At 36.0% G+C, this 18,915-nt stretch overlaps 2 protein-coding genes across 2 annotated transcripts; both read left to right on the forward strand.

The window, feature by feature from the left end:
- Window positions 1-1,452: 1,452 nt before the first annotated feature.
- Window positions 1,453-9,239, forward strand: LOC120127470 (histone-lysine N-methyltransferase ATX3-like). The gene is made up of 23 exons (XM_039145387.1): window positions 1,453-2,626; window positions 2,701-2,756; window positions 3,308-3,491; window positions 3,743-3,850; window positions 3,946-4,014; window positions 4,104-4,172; window positions 4,275-4,378; window positions 4,465-4,557; window positions 4,666-4,801; window positions 4,905-4,977; window positions 5,095-5,194; window positions 5,283-5,407; window positions 6,235-6,380; window positions 6,561-6,665; window positions 6,745-6,809; window positions 6,931-7,144; window positions 7,422-7,508; window positions 7,627-7,683; window positions 7,765-7,854; window positions 7,990-8,076; window positions 8,654-8,728; window positions 8,819-8,919; window positions 9,047-9,239. Exons 1-23 carry the CDS (start codon window positions 1,784-1,786, stop codon window positions 9,135-9,137), a joined length of 3,078 nt encoding a protein of 1,025 aa, XP_039001318.1. The 5' UTR covers window positions 1,453-1,783; the 3' UTR covers window positions 9,138-9,239.
- Window positions 9,240-17,330: 8,091 nt separating this feature from the next.
- On the forward strand, window positions 17,331-18,865 carry LOC120127347 (putative RING-H2 finger protein ATL21A). Its single transcript, XM_039145259.1, has 2 exons — window positions 17,331-18,031; window positions 18,407-18,865. The coding sequence occupies exons 1-2, from the start codon at window positions 17,362-17,364 to the stop codon at window positions 18,862-18,864; spliced, it is 1,128 nt and encodes a 375-aa protein (XP_039001190.1). The 5' UTR covers window positions 17,331-17,361; the 3' UTR covers window position 18,865.
- The last annotated feature ends 50 nt before the right edge of the window (window positions 18,866-18,915 follow it).

Here is an 18,915-nt window from a genome sequence, read left to right on the forward strand (position 1 = left end):
CATTATTGTCTTTGCCACGTATATTATAATTATAATTATAATTGTTATCTTCCACCTTGCCAAGGTTTCTCATTGTTTATTTGTTTTTTAATTTATTTATATTTTTATATATAAGTTAATTGCATCTCATGTTCTCAAAGTATGACCTTTAAATTTTCCCTAAACTTTTAAATATTTAAATTTCATTCCTAAACTATAACTATCATTCTAAATTAGTCCTTAAACTTTTGAAATTTTCATTTCCATCCTAAAACTGTGACATCCATTCTAAATTGGTCCCAAATTTTTTTGAACATTTCGATTTTAACCCAAATTATATGTATATAGTAATCACATCCCTTGCTAATAAATTCGTTAGGCCAAGTTATATTATTATATGTTTGAAAAAATAAAATTTAGGTTAAACTATGTTGAAACTAATTAAATACTGGAATGGAAATTTTGGGATGAAACTGGAAGATTCACCAATTTAGAAAGAGGGACATAGTTTAGGGATTAAATTAGAATGTTCAAAAGTTTAAGGATTGATTTAAAATGAGAGTCGTAGTTTAAGGATGAAATTAAGATAATCAAAAGTTTAAAGATTAATTTAAAACGAGAACTATAATTTAGGGATATGTGATGCAATTAACTCTTTATATATAGTTTATATTATTATTGGGTTTTTTTCTTCTTCAAAATATTATGTGTATTACTTGATTTTTTTATTTCTATATGAATATTTTGACATGTTTATGCATATTTGATTACACTACATGTTATGTTTTATATATCTTATTTATAGTCCATGTTAGATAGTAGTTTATAAGTTTAATTTGTTTTACATAAATTTTGATGTATTTAAATATTTCACATGAATCAAATTATATTAGTGATTAAATGAATGATTGTTATCTTTAGTGATTCATAATTAGAGCATCATAGATTATAAGGGTATTTGAGTTTTCATTGTTAAATAATAGAAAATCTTTAAATTAAATAATACATTGTAACCCTCCTAGATTAATAAAAAGTATTTTTATCTATCTATTCAATCATTCTATTTTATGTTATATGATATATCTTAATAATATTTTATTTTATTTAAAAATATATTTTTCTTACTAATAGAATTTTATCTATAATTTTTATTTAATAATATAATAATATAAATATTATGATAATTAAAAATTCAATGTGATTTTGTGAAATCTAAGCCATGAATAATTCTAAAATTGAACGCACTTTAAAATTTGGTTTCGCGCGTCGCCACAAGCCATAAATTTTGCTCCAGATCCAATCTCCCTCCACCTTTCCAGTATTTGGAGCCAAAACACGTCGCTATCCCGCCAAGGCCCACACTTAAAGCAATAATATATTTACCCTATCGGCCCCTTAACCCTGTTATTAAAACCTATTAAATATAAACTAATCTAGCTACGTAGTTTTCGCCTCCGCTCACTTAATCCCAACCCTTCTACAGGTTACAATATCTTTCCCTATTTCATTGTGTCTATAACAGATGAAAATTCACATCAACGTGAAATACCCCTTTGCCTGTTTGTGTTTAAATTTTAATCCTCAAATTCGAATTTTCTTCTCATTGAAACACTGATGATTCGCGGGAAGAACGTGCGAATTTTATAGCTTCCTTTTGTTGTTCTTTTGTTGTGTGGGTTTCTCTCTCTTTAGGGTTTCAATATTGGATTCCGCTTGTGCGACCATCAATTTGAATTTAGTTCAACGGGGCTTTGCTTCGATGTAAAAAATCAGGGTTTTGATTGACTCGTGTATATAGATAGAGATGATAATTAAACAGAAAGGGAATCTTGGAATGCCAAGTATGAAACGCTGCAAGATGGAAGGGGGGAGCTACGATGACTGCGGGGAAGAAGAAATATATTACGGTTACGACGGTAATCCCAAGAGATTGAAATCGAACGGTTATTATTCCTACGGCGACTTAGAAGATTTCAGTAGCGCGGGCTATTGGAGCAGCGAGGAGTCGTACTGGGCCGGTGAATTGGAGTCTAATTCAAGGAAATTGAATAAAGCAAAGCAAACTAAAAAGAGCTCCAAGAAGAATTTGAAGCCTCCATTGTTGAAATCATCTAGAGGAAGAACTCAAATGCTTCCTTCTAGATTCAACGATGCCGTTCTTGATTCATGGAAAAGTAGAAAACTCAGGGTCGATTACACGGATTCGAGCTTGGAGGACGATGAGTTTGATGGGTCTGGATATATGAAAGATAAGTTCGGATATGGAAGCTCGGATTTATATCTAATTAGTAAAAGAAGAGAGGAAAGAGGAATTGATTATGCAGGGATCAATAGTAGTTACAGTAATGGTAGTTATTTGAATTCTTCTCCAGCATTGCTTGAAACAGACGAGTTTGTGGCTTGTAATGGATATAAGGGCTTAGAGAGGTTAAGAAAAGATAGAGCCGGAAAAAGGAAAGATATGTATAAGCCAGAGGATTTTGCTTTGGGTGATATAGTTTGGGCTAAATGTGGGAAGAGATACCCTACATGGCCGGCTATTGTGATTGATCCGATCTTGCAAGCTCCTGAATCTGTCTTAAGTTGTTGCGTTCCTGGTGCTCTTTGCGTTATGTTTTTTGGGTACTCAAAAAACGGAACACAGAGGGTAATCTCATCTCATATGTTGTTTTTGTTGTTTTGTGTATGGCGGTATACTGATTTCTTTGAACTTGCAAGCAGGATTATGCGTGGGTGAAACAAGGAATGATATTCCCGTTTGCTGAATTTATGGACAGGTGTGTACTTTGTAGTATAGATAACTATTATCGGCTGACTGAACTAAGGCTGTGTTTAGAAAGCCACTGAATAATTGGATTTGGATGTAATTACTTGTAAATACATAGGCATGATATGTTTCTGTAATTGTTGTAATCATTATAATGAGTGGGTCGTACTAAATTGAGTTTAATTGAAGCACTCTATTAACTTGCTCCAATCCCTGTAAGGGGTGAAGAATTAGAAGAAAACTAGAAAAAAAAAAGAATTATTTTGTTTTTAAGTTGTGGGTTTTAGTGAATTGAGTGTAATTACATATTGTCAGTAAAACACTTTTAGGTGATTAGAATTTCTTATAGTTACCAAAGGATGTTGTAAAAACTCACTCAGTGGTGAATATTGACCATCGTGAAGTATAGAGATGCTATTCACGCCCAGGGGGCATTCCAGATAGAATTTACTACCTTGTTAATACACTTATTTTGCAATTACCGTGTTGTTTGTCCTAACAAGCTCTTACGTGTTTTGAAAATAATGTGTTTCTAATGGTCCTGAAATTTTCCTAGTTCAGATATCAGGGGCAGACCCAGTTGTACAAGTGGAAGCAAAGTGATTTTCAGATGGCATTGGAGGAGGCAGTTTTAGCAGAAAATGGTTTCATAGACTCAGAACATAAGACCCAACAAATAGGATACCCAGATGCTCAACCCAGTTGTTCAAGTCAGGATCTTGACTGTTTATCCAACCACAACCAGGCAAGTTTACCTAGAATAAATTTTCTTGTATTTATGAGCTGATCTTCACAGCACCAATAGTTTAGTGGGTATCTGATAATTTCATTGATTTAAGTGACACGTGATTTGTTAAAAGTCTAATATGGGCTACTTAGGTTGGATATTTCTTTCCTTTTCCATAATTTTTTGGGTCTAAGTACTCTGGTTTCCTCCATTTTGGCTTATAGGACTTGCAAAGTAGTTTATGTGTAAGAATGCCTTGATTTGTGCAGGATGCAAGACCCTGTGATAGCTGTGGCTCAGTTGTTCCATTAAAAATTTTGAAGAAAATGAAGAAATCAGCATATGAGGCCGAGCTTTTGTGCAAACATTGTGCTAAGGTTAATAAAAAGACCCTTTTGAGGATGCAAGTGTGTTTGAATTTGAACATCAATACAACTTTAGTTCTTAAAATGTTGTTTACCTTCCATTACAGCTGCGGAAATCCAAGCAGTATTGTGGCATATGCAAGAAGATTTGGCACCATTCAGATGGTGGTGATTGGGTAGGATATATGCAACTAAGTGCAACTAATTTGAGTATTTTCATTAAACATTTACATATTATGAGATTGTGTTTTGACCCATGGATTAGGTCTGCTGTGATGGATGTAATGTGTGGGTTCATGCTGAATGTGACAACATTAGCAGTAAACTTTTCCAGGTGTGCTTATTAAATCCAACTTGCCTGTTTTTAGGTTTATGTTTCCCTCTTATATTATCTTGTACTTGAAGTCGTTAGTACTGACATGGTTATTGTTTGAAGGATATGGAGAGCATTGATTATTTCTGCCCTGAATGTAAAGCAAAGTTCAAATCTGAAGCATACTCAGTGAAAAGAGGGCCAAAAATCAAGCATACTGGTCCAATGTGTGTTTCTTCCTTTTGTTTACATATTTTTTAATGGAATCACCTGCTTCATTTATAACTAATGATGTGATGAAAAACTGAAACAGATCTGGAGAAAAAACAGGGGAAAGTGTTCTTCCTGACAAGTTAACTGTAGTCTGTAATGGTATGGAAGGATCATATCTTCCAAATCTGCATTTGTAAGTCCTGAAAAGCTTGAAATTCTTTGGAGTAGGCTAAAGTTGGTTGTCAACTATTGTTCTTCCATCTACTATTTGTTCTTATGTAAACTATCCATCATGTTCTAGAGTTGTATGTGAGTGTGGTGCATGCGGGTCAAAGAAGTATACACTCAGTGAATGGGAGCGACATACAGGTTGTAGAGCGAAAAAATGGAAGTATAGTGTGAAAGTCAAGGACACAATGACACATCTGGAAAAATGGGTCTGTTCTGGTGTTTGTAATTTTGCTTTTCTTTAATGTTATTATTATTGATGGTTATATCCTAAGCTAACATGCATTATATCCACATGTTATTTCTGTGCAGATTGTTGAGTATAACGCCTTTGGTGTTCATGCTATGAAGCTAGATAAGCAGAAGCTAATTGGTTTTTTGCAAGGTAAATGCCTTTCTGAAAGGGCTTTTTTCTCTTGAAGTTCTTTTTAATAACCTATTTTTGCCTTGAGTTAATGAGTTAGTGACTTTCAAACTAATGAAAATTAACTATAATTTTCAGGAAAATATGAGCCTGTTGATGCAAAATGGACAACAGAAAGATGTGCTGTGTGTAGATGGGTTGAAGACTGGGATTATAACAAAATTATTATTTGCAACAGGTATTTTAATTATGCACCAATTCTTGATATTGACTTTCATGCCATTTTATAATTCCAAATTTTTAGAAAGAGATTTTTCTTTTTTCAGATGTCAAATAGCTGTTCACCAAGAATGCTATGGGGCAAGTGATGTTCAAGATTTGACTTCTTGGGTTTGTAGAGCTTGTGAAACACCTAATATTGAGAGGGAGTGTTGCCTTTGCCCTGTTAAAGGTATATCACCTAAAATTAGTTTTTGCTCTCATTTATTCATTGCTAGATTCATTGTTCATATATGCAGTTATGTAGATTGAGAAGATCCTATCAGAAAGCACCAATGTTTGCTATCTGGGAAAGATTATGTGGCAGGGGCTGGGGTATTACATACCAGTATAATTTTGGGGCATTTAATTGGGGCATGTTTGATAACCAATTGAAAAATGGCATGTTTGATAATCTAAAACTAAAACTATCTGTTAGAATTATTTCAATGAAAGGTATGGAAAATGTTAAGTGGATTAGGATCTACTTGTCATTTAATGGAGTATTTTTCAACACTTCTTTATTTTATAATCATTTCTTTTAATTATACTATTCTTTAAAACTTGCATTTATTAAACGATCTAATTATATACAGTATTTAAAATTAAGCAAAATACCAAACCGATTTATGATTTAAATTCAACACTTAGTTTTTCAGTTTATCAAACAACACTTTAGTCGCAATGAAATATAAATGGCAGTCAACTCATATTACTTCTTGCCATCAAGTCACTTTTGTGATTTATTTTAGCAACTTAAATAGCTATTTGTAGGCAGGGGTGATTTTTTTTTTTTGGTGTGGGGGGTAGGTACTGGCCTTGGCCACCCAAAAATGGAAAATTTTATGCTCTAGTCCCTTTAGATTTATACAATTCTAAAATTTCATATTGGCTCCTCCAAAAAAATATTAATTCAGTTTTGACCCCTTAAGATAAAAATTCTAGTTTTGTCCTTGTTTGTGGAGTTTGATTATTTCTTTCAGCAGTTTGTTCCTAAAATACGTAAATATGCTTTTCTAGGGGGTGCTTTGAAGCCAACTGACGTTGAGTCACTATGGATTCATGTCACATGTGCCTGGTTTCGGCCTGAAGTTGGTTTCCTGGATCATGAGAAGATGGAACCTGCTGTTGGGATCCTCAGAATTCCATCAACTTTGTTTTCGAAGGTGCCTTCCTAATGGAATCATCTTTCTAAACTATCATGACTTTTGAGAATTCATTTTTAAGATCCTTTTTTAACTATGTGAGAGGTCAAGAGATCTCATTGTTTTCTGCAATTAGTCATGGTTTCATCACAATGTTTCAATACATTTAATCTAAGTATGCTTTCATTGTGTGGATGACAGAGTTGTGCGATATGTAAACAAAGTCATGGTTCCTGCACTCAGTGTTGCAAGTGTGCGACTTATTTTCATGTGATGTGCGCGTCAAGAGCGGGATATAGCATGGAAGTAAGTGCTTTAAGCCTTTTATGTTTAGATTGAGGGAAAATGTTGGTCCCAGATTTCTGAGTTGAGTGTTAATTTGCAGCTGCGCTGCTCAGAGAAGAATGGGATGCAAATGACAAAAACATTCGTATACTGCTCTGCTCACAGGTTTGGATAGAGTCCCTTTTCTTTATCTTCTTTGTAAAGAAGAGTCTACTTTTGGTTATGCTTTTGCATGTGTCACCCATATTGTTGGTATTGTATTCTCATATTTTGGTCTTCATTGTAGGAGCCCAAATCCAGATGCAGTTGTTGTCATGCATACTCCATCAGGGGTTTTTGTTGCCAGAAATGTTCTTCAGAATGTGAACCAATGTCTTGGAGGTTCAAGGTTGATTTCATCCAAGACTGCAGAGCTCCCTGGATCCCCAGCTCCAGTTCTCAGTGACATTGATGCATGCTCTGCTGCTAGATGTCGTGTTTTTACAAGTTCAATTTTTAAGGTAGATTCCAGGAATCTTTTGATGTGCTTTATTTTAAATTTTTTATATCAGTAGTATTTTCCGATTTGCTCTGATTATATCTTATACTTCCTGAACTTTTTTTAAAATTTCCTTGATGAAGGTGAAGCCATTAACTTTATGTGACTACTTTTTCCAATTAAGTAGGCCATTTTGATCGAATTAGAACTGTCTGCTGGTACTAATAACTTCATATGAAGCAAGCTGCAAATATTTGTGTAGTTTTATCTCTGCTTATACTATTCTTGTTGTTTGACAGGAGGCTGAAATGGAGCCAATATTCCACAAACCGAGTGGGCCAAGGCATCATCCAGCAGATGCATTAAGTGCATTGAACACAGATAAAGTACTATTCTTTCTTTAGTAGATATATTGGAGAATAGCTATCATTTTATCTTGCCTTCTGCTTCTTTTGGAATGATCAATGAGATTAATATCTTCATAAAAACATTGTCTTAAAACAGGAAGTGGATGATTCTATCATTTTCTCATCATTCAAGGATCGACTGTACCAGTTGCAGGTAAGCTATGGTTCTTGATCATGTCCAGCTGGTTATTTCTTAGTGATATAGTTTTTTAATTTAATTTTTGAATGTCTTTAGAGAACTGAGAACCACCGAGTTTGTTTTGGCAAATCTGGTATTCATGGATGGGGCCTCTTTGCACGAAGAAACATTCAGGAAGGAGAAATGGTGTATTTTTTGTACTGTGATATCTATTTCTGTCCATATCAAATCATGTACAATGATTTGGTGTGAAGTTGCATTTTGTCAAGCACTATAAATTTATAATGTTTGGTGTGATGATAATCAGCATGTGTATTTCAGGTTGTTGAGTATCGTGGTGAGCAGGTTAGGGGTAGTATTGCAGATCTTAGGGAGGCTCGGTACCATTCTGAAGGGAAAGATTGCTATGTAAGATTCTTTTAATCCCTGTCAATTTATGAGTGTGCAGCATCTGGTGTCTAAAGGGTTTAGATTTAGCCATCTCTATGAATAACCCCATGGTCGTTCACTATACAAATACTACTTAGATTATTGAATTAATAAGCAATTGCCGATATATATTGGCAGAATTTGGTTTTACAAACTTTAAGGTTTGATCATGCTGAAGTATCCATTTGACTGAATTGTTTGTATTAGCAAGTAAAATAATTGCAGAAGATTTAAACTTTTAGAAAACCTTCTTGATATTCTTACTGTAGATGGGATAAATTACTGGAATTCCTGAAAAATGATTTCATGCTAATGGTTTACCAAACCATCAGATATTAAACTGAATGCGGTTTAAGATAAATGTCCCTATATGTTAAGGCATTTATAAAACGGCGGAGGTTCTTTCATTTGCTGTATTTACTTGCTGCGGTGCCTTCTTAATTGTCTGTAAGTGATCATGCTTGACATACACTTTATTTCTGCCTAGGTCCATTTTTGTTGCTGCTGCCTTATTTTTAAATACTGATTTTTGATGATTATTCAACATGTAATGCAGCTGTTCAAAATCAGTGAGGAAGTAGTGATTGACGCCACCAATAAGGGGAATATTGCACGCCTAATCAATCATTCGGTATGACCTTAGAATTGGATTAATGCTATTGTTAATCATGTAGCATTGTGAATTCCTTTTTAGCATGTTGACAATATCACTGTTTTGCAGTGCATGCCTAATTGCTATGCGAGGATCATGAGTGTTGGGGATGAGGAAAGCCGGATAGTTCTTATTGCTAAGACAAATGTGTCCGCCGGTGACGAGCTAACGTAAGATTTTTGGATTCTTTTTTTTTTTCATTACTTTCTGTCATTATTTATTCATCCTAGGTACTCTTTTGTCGATTAATTACAATTCAGATGATATGAAATGTCATATGTATGATTTGTCTGACAGATATGATTATTTGTTTGATCCGGATGAGCTCGATGAACTCAAAGTTCCTTGCTTATGTAAAGCTCCCAACTGTCGAAAATATATGAATTAGGGTGACTGTGCTTACCATTTTTCTCTGGTATATAAAGCATTAAAGAGCTTCTGATGGGGAACCGAGCCTCTTCCCTCGGGGACAATTTTTGTGCATTTGATGGTTTCAGAACTGAAACAAATGAAGAATCGCAGTGTTTTTGTCACCATTCACTGGTGAATCTGTAATTCTTTTTTTTTTTGTCTCTTTGCCTCTTAGGCTCAATTGTTTGTGGTTATTCTTTTCAATAATTTGTAAATTTGTCAGCTTCTTTGGCCAGTGGCTTTAATAGAAAGTGTCGGTGCAGTTGCACCTAATACTATCTAAATATAATTTCTTGCAAAGACTTTTTTTGCTATTTATCATTGTTAGCTAAAAAATAAAGAAATTCTAATAATTAAATTGAAGATTGATAACTTGAACTTATAAAGAATGGATCGGCGGCAGCTTTAGTGATAAATATAATAAAATGAAGTTTATAATTTAATTTTAAAGTAATAATTAAAATTTTAAAAAATACGTATCATATTTTAATTTATTTTATTTAAAAATTAATAAAGATTTAAAACGTACTCAAACTGAAAAATAGTAGATTTTGATTTAATTTGTTTAATTTTAAAATTAAGGACTTAAAAGGTATGACAAAAAAATCAACTCTTAATTTAATTGATTCATATTTTTAAGAAAAACAAAAGATTTGGAGCCACTCGAAGCAGGAAACACGCTTGCCGCCAATTTACTTGTGTCGTGGATGGGACCTAGCAATCACCATATGTGTAGTTTGACTTTGTATTTAATGGAGTCTCATTGCTCCCCCTTTTATCCCGAGACATTCCACTTCTCCTAGCTTCATCCCTTTGTGAACCTGCATATCCGCATCTTCTTCTCTTTCCCCTTTCATATGCAGCAGCAGCAGCAGAGCCTTGTTCCATTACCAAGTGTGGCAAAAATGAAGTTCCTTTGCATCAACAAGGTAAACAACTGTGGGTTCCCTTTTCATCAGAACTACACGTTCCTTAGCTTTCCTATTCAAGTCTCCGTTTACCACCATTGGTTGCCTAAGCTACGTGACACGCTCCTTCTTGGCTGCTTCTTCCATTATTAGCCTTGCAAATAGAACAGCCTCCTCGTCATGCCGTATCCTCGATACATTGCTGATTCCCGTTTCGTGACCGGTAAAGTCAGAATAAGACTTTGCAGATGAACTTGATGCTGAGTCGCTGACATTCAGCTAACATGGTATGCACCTGACTGCGGCCAGTGCGAGACACAAGGCGGCAACTGTGGGTTAAAGAACAACAGTAGTGAAGAAATTGATTGTTTTCTTCTTCCTAAATCAAGTAAGGCTCTTCCTTGAAATCTCCGATCATCTCATTTTGCATTATCCACTTAACATCGCACATCCAGGTCACCTTTTCAGTATCTCGAGATGATTTTCTTTTAGTGTTTTTTTATTTTGAATTAAAAAGAAGGCCAAGGCCAAAACTATGCAGTAGCTATTCTGCAATACGGGGGACCAAAAGTGTCCATGGATAAGAGCTCATGGAGATGCGATGGAGGCGTGTTGAAGGCACAAAGCTGGAACGAATCTGGAGAGTCCATTTTCGCGACAGCATCTGCAATTTTATTACATTCGCGTAGTATCCATACAAGGTCTGTCACCCAACATCTTTGTCTAATCCAGTGGATAGCACGAGGAAAAGGACTTTGGTTAGCAGATGCGGCTGTGGTTAGTTTGATGGCAGTAGAGGAATCCGATTGAAACTGCAGAAATTCAAAGCCAAGGGACCAAACAAGTTGGAGGCCAATAGAGATGATGCAATTACATTATCTTTTGTTGCTCTTGTTCGATTTATAGAGGATGACCCACTATTATAATGTCAACTAGATCGAAGAATATTGGTTTTATATAGAATCTCTCATATACTACGGCTCAGACAAGGTTGTCTCTTATATTAAATTTGCAATGGTCTACTGTTTTTTTTCCTACAACCCAAAAGTCAGAAGCTTCTAGATTTTGCTTGTGTGGAAAATCCCCAGCTTCCAATAAAAAAAAAAATTGAGGACTGTCAGCCCAATTGGCCTTATAATGTTTATATCTAATCAAATGTCACAATTTCCAGTTGATATCTTATTTCATTCGGAACCGGTGAAGGTCTAAAAGTTTTCAGAATCATCTGCTTGTGTAAAAACACTCAAATGAATTATCTTTGCGTGCTGCCTTGATAATCGGTCGTGCCTAGAGAAATCCTGTGCAGCGGGACAACAGTCCGGCAGCAGTATTGCTCAACCCGTGGTTGTCGTTACGGGGCAGAATGAATCCATGATTGATTCGTATGAAAAATTGGTGCTCGGAACAACAGTCCGGCTGGCGTTTGATGATGTAAACTCGGAAACTTCCTCTTGTTGGATATATGGACTACAAAATCACACCGTTAGCACTGACAGGAAAGATAAGTAGTAATTTAAAAAGAACAGATTCATAAACCGTGTCGTGGTAAAACTACTGTATTAGAAACGAATTCGCCCCGATGTGTGTAATCGCTGTAGTAGGCGGACCGTTCCCCCGAGGTTAACACGACTCTCCAATAATTCGTACACCCGAAAACTAGAGTAAACTTGGTGGTGTTGCTCTTCTCTCAATTCAAACAACACTCAAAAGATATGAGTGTTTCAAAACAAATATTTACTTGGGATATCTCAAAATGAATGAAATTATCCACTATTTATAGGCTAAACAGTGAGGACAAAATCGTCATTTCCAAAAACATATTTTAATTCTATTAAACATAGTGGGATAATCATCATTCAATACTAGTGGGATAACCACTATCCAATACTAGTGGGATAACCATCATCCAAATACGAGTGGGATAACCACTATGAGCATTATCAACATTCACAACTAATGCGAAAGATTTCTTCTGAAATATGAGAGCAATAAAGTTAAATCACGAGAAGAGCAATAGCGAGATTAGTTGCTTAAGCACTAGTGAGCGTATCTGGAACTAGTACATATTTATGATGAGCAATCCTTCTCTTAGATAAGTGAAATTAGTCTTGAACTTTCTAAGATGGGGATAAACTCATAACACACAACTAACCCTTTCATCCACCAAAATCCTCAATGTGTCTACAAAGAGTATATACAAAAGTGTACTAGAAAAACGGCCCAACGTTTTTCATAGAAGGTGGCTAATCCTTCTCACTTACGTAGGTTATTTCATCAAGTTTATCTCAACATAAACCACTCAAACTAAGCTATGAAATAATTAAGAGCTTTTATAATAGCTCAACCTCACAAAGGGTATGGTGACTTTCTTCAAGTTCATTAAAAATGAACCACCCAAACTCTAGATAAGAAATCATTAAAAATAAATATTCAACCTCATAATTCGACGAATTCAATATGTCATTATCACTAGAAACTCCCAAACTCTTGGGTTTGAATTCATTAAGAGTTTAATAAAACTCATCATCTCAAGCGGTAAGTTCATCTAGTCCTTCGCGATTAGAACTACCCACTCAACTCTGGGTTATGAACTTATTAAGAATAGATACTCAACCAAAAATCGGTAAATTCATCAAGTCTTTCTCACTAAGACCACCCAAAGCCTGGGCTATGAATTTATTAAGAGCAATTAAGCTCATCCTGGGCATACACTTTATTCATCATAGGGATAGACAGTAGGAATGTGCACTATGAGTCTTTCCATGGTTTCGTTTGACCACGTGGAACTTAGATAACTAAGTTGGGGGTATCCATCATGAATTCCTCAACCAATGGGCTTTAGACCCATCCCCCTCGACGAATCTAGGACCAGTTTCCTACTTAACCCTTTGGTAAGTGGATCTGTTAGGTTCATTTCCTACTTTACATACTCTAAAGAGAGCACTCCATTCTTTATTAAGTGTCTAACTGATTCATGTCTTATGCGAATGTGTCTCTTCTTACCATTGTAAGCTTGGTTCTTAGCCACACATATCACAGCTTGTGAATCACACAACAAAGAAACTGGAGGAGTCGATCTTTCCCACAACGGAATATCTGCTAACAAGCTTCTGAGCCACTCGGCTTCTTTCCCAGCTGGTCAAGAGTTATAAACTCTGACTCCATGGTAGAACGAGCAATACAAGTCTGCTTTGATGATTTCCACGATATTGCTGCTCCACCTAAAGTAAAAACATATCCACTCATCATTATCAGAAACCCAGTTGGCATCACAATATCCTTCCAGTACCGCAGGAAAGCCAACAAACTCAAGTTTCCAATCCAAAGTACCCTTAAGATACTTCAGTAAGCGTTTAAGAGCAATCCAATGTTCACCACTCAGATTATGAGTATGTCTACTCAGTCTACTCACAGCATAAGCAATATCAGGCCGAATATAGTTCATTAAGAACATTAAGCTTCCGATTAATTTAGCATATTCTGTTTGGGAAACACTACTTCCTTTATTCTTAAAGAGATGTATGCTAGGGTCATAAGGAGTTCGAACAGGGACGACATCAAAACTGTCAAATTTCTTTAGCACTTTCTCTATATAATATGTTTGATTTAAATAAAATCCCTTTTCAGTTTTGGTAATTTTGACTCCTAAGATTACATCGACTTCTCCCAAATCTGTCATCTCAAACTTTGTGGACAAGAAACTCTTAACTTTGTTAATGGACTCAATGTTAGAACTGAAAATCAACATGTCATCAACATACAGACTTATGATGACACATTCAGTGCCAAACATCTTCGAATACACACAAGCATCTGAACCATTCACAACAAAACCAAAAAAAGAATAGTTTTATGGAATTTCTCATACCACTATTTAGGAGCCTGCTTAAGTCCATAGAATGACTTTTTCAGTCTACAGACTTTGCCTTCCAAAACAGGTGCTTCAAAACCTAGTGGATGCTCCATGTAAATCTCTTCATCTAGATCCCCATTCAAGAAAGCAGTCTTAACATCCATTTGATGTACCTGCAGCTTATGAATAGAGGCTAGCACAAATAATGCACGAATCGTTGAGATTTTCGTAACGGGAGAGTATGTATCAAAGTAGTCTAAACCAAACCTTTGAGTGAACCCTTTGACGACTAACCTTGCCTTGTACCGCTGAATCGAACCATCTGGCCTCAGTTTCTTCCGTAAGACCTATTTGTTGCATATTGGTTTGAATCCCTTAGGCAAGTCAACTAATTCCCAAGTATGGTTAGACATTATCGATTTTAGTTCATCATTAATAGCACTTTTCCAGAAACTAGCATCGATAGATCTTATAACATCTTCAAAAGTTTTACGATCCTCATCTAACAGAAAAATTTGAGTTATAGGATCTGAAATGGAGTCTAAATCATTTATCACATAAATAAAGGAAGTAATAAAGTCTGGTCCAAAAGAGGTTTCAACTCTTTGCCTTTTACTTCTTCTAGGCTCAAAAATAATTTGTTCATAAGACCTAATAGGATTACTATAAGAAGTGGATGAAATATATTCTATTTGTCTCGGTTCCTTTAAAGGAAAAGTATTTTCAAAGAAAACAACATCTCTTGACTCACAAATAGAATAATCTTGTAAAATCATGAATCTGTATGTAACACTATTCTTAGCATACCCTATTTGTCCGATGGTGGACTTCTTAAAGTCCGGCAAACCCACTTTGGCCAGACACCCCCACACTTTCAGGTATTGTAAATTAGGAGCGTATCATTTACTCAATTCATATGGGGTAAAATATAATTTCTTGTGAGGAACTCGATTCAAGATATGAGTTGCAGATAGAATGGCTTTCCCCTACATGTTATCAGATAACCATGAACTTATTAGTAAAAAATTCATCATCTCTTTTAAAGTTCTATTTTTCTTTTCGTCTATACCATTTTGTTGAGGAAAATAGGGGGCTGATGTTTCATGAATTATGTCATTCTTTTCACAAATATCTTTTAAGAAATTAGATCCATATTCACCATATCTATCAGATCTAAACCATTTGATTCTCCTATCTAACTGATTTTCAACTTCTGCCTTATAAATAAAAAAGAAGTTTTCAGCTTCATCTTTAGTTTCAGTGTTTCTAAAATCTGCTAAATCAGTATGAATGAGTTCTAACAACTCAGTCTTTCTATTAGAAATAGTCTTAAATTGAGGTCTAGTATGCTTAGCTTCTATACAAGTTTTACATTTGTTAAAGCTAGTTATGTCTAGTTTAGGCAGAACATTCATATTTATCAATTTCTTTAAAGCATGAATATCCGCGTGTCCTAATCTAGAATGCCACATATAAATGGATTCAACAATATAAGCAGAAGTGATAGCTTTATTTTCATTAAATTGAGTTTCTATGACAAATAAACCATTGTTTAAAAAACCTTTCCCAATATAATCACCATTTCGAGAAAGTACAAGTTTATATGCCTCAAAAACTAACTTAATACCTGCCTTATTCAGAAGCCCACCACTTATCAAATTTCTACGCAAGACAGGTACATATAGAACATTATTTAAGGCCAGAGTTTAACCAGAAGTCAGCTTAAGTAAAACCTTGCCTTTGCCTAGCACTTCAGAGCTGCTAGAGTTTCCCATGTACACACGTTCACCTATGTTCCCATCCTCGAATTCGGTGAAAAACTCATTCCTTGCGCAGAAATGCTTCGAAGCGCCAGTGTCAACTACCCATTCCGAACTGTTTTCCACCAGATTAACTTCTGAGACCACCGCAACAATGATTTCAACATCTTTTCTACAACGTGCATCTGTGACTTATTGTCATTCTGGCGGTCTGAGCGGTGTTGGCACTGGTAAGCTTTGTGACCGGCTAAACTACAAACATAGCACTTGAACATCTTTCCTTCAGGTTTGGCCTTTCCTGACTTCTTGAAGTTGGTAGCCTTCTGAGGTTTTGTCTTCTTGTCTTGATTCCCTCATTTCTTGAATCTAGACTCAATCAAGTTAGCTCTAAAAGATAAATTACTCAGAGAATTAGTAACATTATCTTTTAAACGATTGGCTTCTTCAATCTTCATATGGCCCACCAGCTCTTCAAGTGAAATTTCTCTCTTCTTATGCTTAAGAGAATTGTAGTAGTCGGACCAGGACTTGGGTAGCTTCTCAATAAGAACATTAGCTTGTAGTACCTCACACATTTGTATCCCTTCGGCGATGATGTTAGCAACCAAGTTCTCATAGTCATGGACTTGATCCATTATCGGCTTATCGTCTGTCATTTGGAATTTAAGCCATTCACCGACAACGCATTTTTTTATGCCCGCATCATCTGCACCATACTTTTTCTCCAGAGTTTCCCAAATCGCCTTGGCACATCTTTCTCTAAGAAACATATCAAATAATTTATTTGACATGTGACTGAACAGATGTCCTCGCACTGTTTTGTTATGTTTCTCGTATTTCTCGTAGATAGCGAGAGCGACGGTGGCAGTTGCTAAGGCATCATCATTCAAAACCATATCTGTATCATTTCCGACAAATGGGGTTGATGGCATGATAGGTAGTGACTTGAGCAACACATAATCAAGATCAAGTTGCTCGAAGAATATGAGGATTCGTTGGGACCACCTTCGATAATTTTTTCCATCAAGTGCGTCGAGCTTGGAAAGATTAGGAATTAGTTTGCTCAAATGTGATGTCATAATTGCAGTATATAGGAATTCGTTTCTAAATTGTTGGATATATGGACTGTAAAATCACACCGTTAACACTGACAAGAAAGATAAATAGTAATTTTAAAAAAACAAATTCATAAACCGTGTCATGGTAAAACCACTATCTTAGAAATGAATTCGCCCCGATGTGTGTAATCGCTGCGGTAGGCGGACCGTTCCCCCGAGGTTAACACGGCTCTCCAAGAATTCGTACACCCGAAAATTGGAGTGAACTTGGTGGTATTGCTCTTCTCAATTCAAAAAACACTCAAAAGAGACAAGTGTTTCAAAGTAAATGTTTGCTTGAGATATCTCAAACTGAATGAAATTGCCCATTATTTGTAGGCTAAATAGTGAAGGCAAAATCGTCATTTCCAAAACATATTTTAATTTTATTAAACATGGGATAACCATCATCAATACTAGTGGGATAACCATCATCCAATACTATAGGGATAACCACTATGAGCATTATCAACACCTCTCGTACAGACAAGAGAACCCTTTATTCTTTTTAGTAGTTGACTTTTAATAAATGAATTGCTCCCCATTAGGCATTCCCCCATCTCAAGCTTTAGCACTTTTCATCATGGATACCCTCATCTTGTTCTCTTTTCTCTTTCTCCTTTTATGTGCAACAGCAGCAGAGCCTTGTTCCATTGCTATGTGTGGCAAAAACAAAGTCCCTATACGGTTCCCTTTCCGTCAACAAGGTAAACAATCCCGAAACTGTAGGTACCCAGGCTTCGACCTCGGATGCGGTAGTCAAAACACGGTTTATCTAAAGCTTCCATATTCCGGAGAATTTTACGTTCGTGATATCAAGTATCTCGATCAACAGATAAGTCTATACGACCCCAGTGGTTGCCTTCCCAAGCGGCTTCTCAGCTTAAACCTTTCTGCTTCTCCCTTTGTGGCTGTTTTTATTCAGAACTACACCTTCTTAAACTGCCCAACTCAGATCACAACGTCTCGGTTCAATGCCATTGATTGCCTAAGCAATTCAACAAGCTCGATCTTGGCTACTTCTTCCGCGAGGCTTGCGAATAAAATGGCCTCATCATCGTGTCGTATCATCACCGTATTGCTGATTCCCGTTTCGTGGCGAACTAAGGACGACGAAGAATTAACAGCAGCGCTTGATGCAGACATTCAGCTGACATGGAATGCACCTCAATGCGGCAACTGCGAAGAGCAAGGAGGAATCCGTGAGTTAAAGAGCAACAGCAGTGAAGAAATCGACTGTTTTCATACACCAAGGATATTTCTTGAAATATTTTTCTTACATATCATGCCATGTTTAGCACAACATCCTTAGGCTAGAATTAGTATCCTTTAGAGAGAAAAAGGAAATACTTCGTTAAAAATTAGGATCCTAATTCTGACTTTACTATAGATGACGCAATTGCTTATTTTTTGTAATTGCTTTTAGATCATGGATGACTTCACTATTTTAATGTCAACTAGCATGATTAAAGTTAATTTATATATAAGAACTAGCATGATTAGTGTCAGCTAGTTCTTATATATAAGAACTAGTGTGTTGTATTTAATTAGCAATGGTCGACAATTTTGCTTCTGGGAACAATCCCCAGCTTCAAATGTCAAATTCCCTTTTTGATGTCATATTTCAGGGAGAAAAGGTAGGGGTCTTCAAGTTTTCAGGGTCATCTCTTTGTGTATTGCTCTACCAGCACTCTCCGGGGCAATAGGAATCACCGTTTTTGCATACTTCCAGGATCGATTCAATCCTTCCCGGAGAAATCCATATCCAATGCAGCTGAACAACGGTACTGCAGAAGTGTTGCCACAACCTGTTCTTGTTGTAACAGGGCTGGATGAGTCCACAATTGAATCATATGAGAAGATAGTGCTCGGCGAGAGCTGGAGAATACCCGGCCCCAATGACAGCACTTCCCCTATATGTTTGTCTGAATACCTTAGCCAAGACATTATCAGGTGCATACCGAAATGCAAACACAGCTTCCACGCAGAATGCATCGATGAATGGCTACGGATGAACTCTATGTGCCCGGTGTGCCAAAAGTCTCCTGCGGCAGAGGATGCTAGTTCACGTAATGACCCTGTTTGATATATTATGTCTTTTTCATTGTAGTGTACGCAATCAATAAAGTAAAAGAAG

The sequence above is a fragment of the Hibiscus syriacus genome, unplaced genomic scaffold (assembly GCF_006381635.1).
Source record: "Hibiscus syriacus cultivar Baekdansim isolate YM2019G1 unplaced genomic scaffold, ASM638163v2 tig00110467_pilon, whole genome shotgun sequence".
Taxonomy (NCBI): Eukaryota; Viridiplantae; Streptophyta; class Magnoliopsida; order Malvales; family Malvaceae; genus Hibiscus; species Hibiscus syriacus.

What these genes read in the sequence shown, in the direction of transcription:
- LOC120127470 (XM_039145387.1), top strand. Translation starts at nt 1,784, where the DNA reads ATGATAATTAAACAGAAAGGGAATCTTGGAATGCCAAGTATGAAACGC. An exon ending in TGACACATCTGGAAAAATGG is followed by an intron (nt 4,802 to 4,904) that starts GTCTGTTCTGGT and finishes ATTTCTGTGCAG; the next exon opens with ATTGTTGAGTATAACGCCTT. An exon ending in CATCAACTTTGTTTTCGAAG is followed by an intron (nt 6,381 to 6,560) that starts GTGCCTTCCTAA and finishes TGTGGATGACAG; the next exon opens with AGTTGTGCGATATGTAAACA.
- LOC120127347 (XM_039145259.1), top strand. Translation starts at nt 17,362, where the DNA reads ATGGATACCCTCATCTTGTTCTCTTTTCTCTTTCTCCTTTTATGTGCA. An exon ending in CGACTGTTTTCATACACCAA is followed by an intron (nt 18,032 to 18,406) that starts GGATATTTCTTG and finishes GTCATATTTCAG; the next exon opens with GGAGAAAAGGTAGGGGTCTT.